General features: G+C 33.1%; 1 protein-coding gene across 1 annotated transcript; it reads right to left on the reverse strand.

Annotated features, from left to right (window-relative positions):
• Positions 1 to 3,424: 3,424 nt before the first annotated feature.
• LOC141248712 (uncharacterized) lies at positions 3,425 to 3,892 on the reverse strand. The gene has a single exon (XM_073669406.1). It carries the CDS (start codon positions 3,890 to 3,892, stop codon positions 3,425 to 3,427), a length of 468 nt encoding a protein of 155 aa, XP_073525507.1.
• Positions 3,893 to 4,383: the final 491 nt, after the last annotated feature.

Raw genomic sequence — 4,383 nt, forward strand, 5'->3', positions numbered from 1 at the left:
AACCGAACCGCGCATTTTAGTGCAGTTCTGTTTGGTTCTTGTGTTTTATATATAATGTTTTGTAGTTCGGTTCTTGTATACTTGTTTGGGTACGGTCTGGTTCTTATAAAAAAAATACAAAATTAACCGAAGAACCAAGTATCTATAATACTCTTCTTAGAAATTAGGCATATTAATGTTATTCTTCTTCTTCGACCTAATTTTACCTAGCATAATTTCTACCTCGCGCCGGCATGCGACAACCACCAACCCAGCACCGCAACGCCTTATAGTCCTACATGATCCTACCTGATTCTTCCTAGTCCATTTGAAGTCTTCTTCACAACCCTGATTCTGACCTCGTTCTTCGTCTTCTTATTAGATCTCAATTTCTATTTCCTGACTCCAATTCACCCAATTTCAGAATTTAGAGCCTTTCGATATGGATACCACAACACAAGTTGTTGATGATGTTGACCTATCTGGCACTGATTCCAGGAATTTAGTTGATAAATGAATTTGTTCACTAATAATCGACTTTCAAGAGAAAGTCATTGGCGATGTCGACCTATCTAGAGTTTAGTCAAGAGAAAGAGGGAGAGGAAGACTCTCTTGTAGTTGGTTTTGCACCAATAAGGGCGTAACTGAATCCGGTAATCAAATAACCATTTTGGAACTGAATTATGATATATATGTAAAATATTCAGAACTGAGGAACCGACTTTAGGAACAGATTAAACTGCGGGTTTTAGGTAATGTCGAGTCCTCACCAAAATTCCGAGGAACTGAACCCGACTAAAAAAAATTACCTTGCGGGTAGTCTAAAAAATACCAATAACCAAAAGTTCTCAGCCCTATTCCTATATAATTGGCCCTTCATTTAATAGATATTTCCTCATTTTATTCAGTATTCATTTAATTTGAGAGGTCTTTTCTTATTCCATCAAAGAGTAAGCATAAAACTTACGGGGATCTGACGGTCATTCTAAGTCTCAAAACTATTTCATACCTACTACAGAAAATGAAGAACCATCCGTACCCACCTGCATCTTCGATAATATCTTTCAATAACAATAAGTGAATTTGGGATTTTGAATGAGACCCCTAAGATTACAAGTATAGCATCCTTCTATTAGGTGTAAAATAAGTAGGTTTGACTATCCAAATCGATGTCTTCGATGATAGGAACCTTGAAGGTGAACCTGTATATTTTAGGAATCTGTGTAATTACAAATTTTGCTATCACGATTTTCTAATGTTTAAAAGTAGATATTGGGGATAAGCATCTATTCATCTATAGTAAGCTCACAAAAACAAAAATATTCAATCCACAAGGCAGTAACCCATTCATCGGATCAGCATTGCCGATTGACCCACCATCATACCAAAGAGGCATAGACCGTTGGAACCTAGAAACATAGGGGTTTCATTTCTACTAATTAAATGTAAACATATTTTTGTGCTACATATTTCTTTTCATTTTTAAAAAACATCTTAATAAATGATATTTTCAGAGAATATGAAAACAAATAAATAAAAAATTATCTGACTCATTAACTATAAGAGATTTTGTATGTCTCTACCATTATATATAATAAAATTCGTAGATTTATTTTTCATCACCATGATACACCTATAATTAAGTTTATCTTTTAATATACTATCAGTATTTAGAATAAACTTGAAATATTTGCTTCAAGAATCATTCCTTGATGTATTAAATGAGATATTTTAAAGTTTTAAACTAATAAATTTTTAGTATGTTAACTTTAGTAATTGACGGTCTTTTGTGCTCACTAAAAAGAAAGTAGGCAAACATTTATTTTACTATATAAATGAAAAAATATTTATTTGTGAGGGTTATTCCCAAATATATGACATATGTATTCTATTGTATTCTTATTTAATCATATCCTAAATTAAAAATGTTCAAATCTAAAATATTATTAGATTACAGTATTATTTAACAAGTAAACTAAATAAAGATTAAGATAAAAATAACAAATGAATTTTAAAATAGTTAAAAAAATATAACTTGTGCATATCGCGGACATGATCTCAACTAGTTTAAAATATGTGCAAATTTAGCAATCAAGAATCTATATGGCCGGGTTTAGACAAAGTACAAGTTACATTACATGAACTATGAGTATATGAGCTGTTCTACAAGATTACTTAGCTAGCTAGATTTTTGATTAATTGATTCTTTAGAAATGAAAGCCTAGCCACTTAATTCTTTAACCATGAAGCCTAGTCTAGCCAACTTCAACTTTGAACTCCAATACCAGTTGTCTCTGCTAAACTGAAAACTGGATCTTGTGAACCAAACTTAAATCAGTTCGGTGTATAAAGTGATGAGCGGTTCAATGACCCAACATGAAATTTACCGTAAACTTTAGAATCGGACGAGATTAAAGTTAAGGATCAATTTCCTAAAATCCCTAAGTTGTTGAATTGGATGTTTCATGATCATCTTGTTAACTAAATGTTTAAAAAATTTAAGCTAGATAATTCAAATAAGTATAAGTTTTTAGAACTAACGTAGAGTTTCAAAAATTACTTGAAAATTCAATGTTCAAGAGTAAGAACCGGATCCGGGCAAAAACAACTGAAAATCGACAGGAAACTAGAACCGGTCAAATTAAAATTTAGGTAAAGATTCAACATTTAGCTGAGCCTTGATTTGAAATTGAGAGTTCATGAACCAAAACTAGTACAACTCTTAAGCCTTATTGTCAAGTCTAGATATAAGTACAATTGATTTATCTTAAACTTAATTGTGAATAATGTGATTAAATATGACTTTACCCCTTCTAATACATTTACAGAGGCATAACTTAGGATACAAGTCTATAAAGAGAGACAGAGAGGATTCCGGTTGAGGACAAGAAGCAGTAGGTTGCTGGTTGTTGATGAACTTCAACTGGGTTCTTCTTCATATATGTGATATGCCCAAGGAATTACTTAAAGCTAGCTATAATAGTAAAGGTACTATAAACTCTAACAGTCTAACTCATGCATGATTCTCGTTTCTCAACTCTCAAGGACAAATTAATATACTACAATTTAAGTTTTAACGGTAGAATAGGGTAGAACATACATTAAATTAAGGCATGATAAGCACATAGATAAAACCCAAAGCATGTCTAGTTATGCACAATAATATGATATATGCCTCTGAGATGAACAAATTACATATTTCTACATCTAATTTGTTGTCTTTTCAAACAGATATATTTATCTTACAAGATTACCATTTTCACACGTGTCTTCTAAAACTTGGTAAAAAAAACCCTTTGTCCCTATAACATAGGCCAAATACATACCAATCCAATCATGTTCTAATTGACACACAATATTCTCATACACATACACCTTTATTCTTTACCTCATTCACCTACATATGTTTACCATACCATGCATTATAATTACTTACTCATACACCTCAAGTAGAGCAATAATTAACAATACTTCTCATCACTATTACCTGTGCATTTAAACACTTGATATAATCAGCTGTTTCATCCAATAAGTTGAAAGTATCCAGTAATTCACCTCCTGGTATAAGCTTCCTAAGTTGCGCTTCTTGACTACTAATTTGATTGTTCTTCATCTTCTTCTTCCGTATCATCATCTTCTTCTTTCCACCAACCACCATAACCGGACCTCGAATCCGGAAGCTTCTATTCCTCTTCCACTTCATCTTCAAGATCATAGCTCGGCTCCATGCTCTCCGCGGACCCATCACATAAGCCATGGATGAGTCCGCCGCGGTCTTAACCTTATGGTATGATGATTTTCTTGTACATTTTTGGTTTCTTATCTTCTTTAACGAACGAAGAAACCGGATTATAAATCGGGTTTTGATGGATCTAGGGCTTAAGGAAGATGAAAGGCGACGTTGAGGGTTCATTTTTTTGAGATAAATATGGATGGAGGGGGATTAGGGTTTCTGACACAATTGGGTCCTCTTTTGTCAGGGACAAAACAAAATCTAGTTTTCTGACACAAAATTTATGTACTTGTAACAAAAAAATTAACCCATTAAAACACCTAGAGAATGAAGAAGAGGGAGAAATGGGTGTGGTGTGGAAGATGAAGGAGAGTTTGGAATCAATTCAATCTTTATTGTTTTTGTTTTTTCGGCCTAGAAAACTTTCTTTTGAAGGCAAACAAACTATTTTAAAAAAAGAAAAAAAAAAAGAAAAGAGAAAATTGAATTGGTATGATATGCTTTCACTTTCAATTAAGGAGTTTGCAGGAAGAGAAGAAGAAGAAGAGTGAAAGGGGTTATGTGGGGCTGAAGGGGCCAACCACCATATGATCGCACATGGTTCCATTAACCACTAGGAACAAATGTGGGTCCGATTTCATTTTCTTTTTTAGTCCATATTTTCTGCTTTA

The sequence above is a fragment of the Phyllobates terribilis genome, unplaced genomic scaffold (assembly GCF_046119375.1).
Source record: "Phyllobates terribilis strain yellow unplaced genomic scaffold, ASM4611937v1 Scaffold_3893__1_contigs__length_68472, whole genome shotgun sequence".
In the NCBI taxonomy this organism is placed as follows: Eukaryota; Metazoa; Chordata; class Amphibia; order Anura; family Dendrobatidae; genus Phyllobates; species Phyllobates terribilis.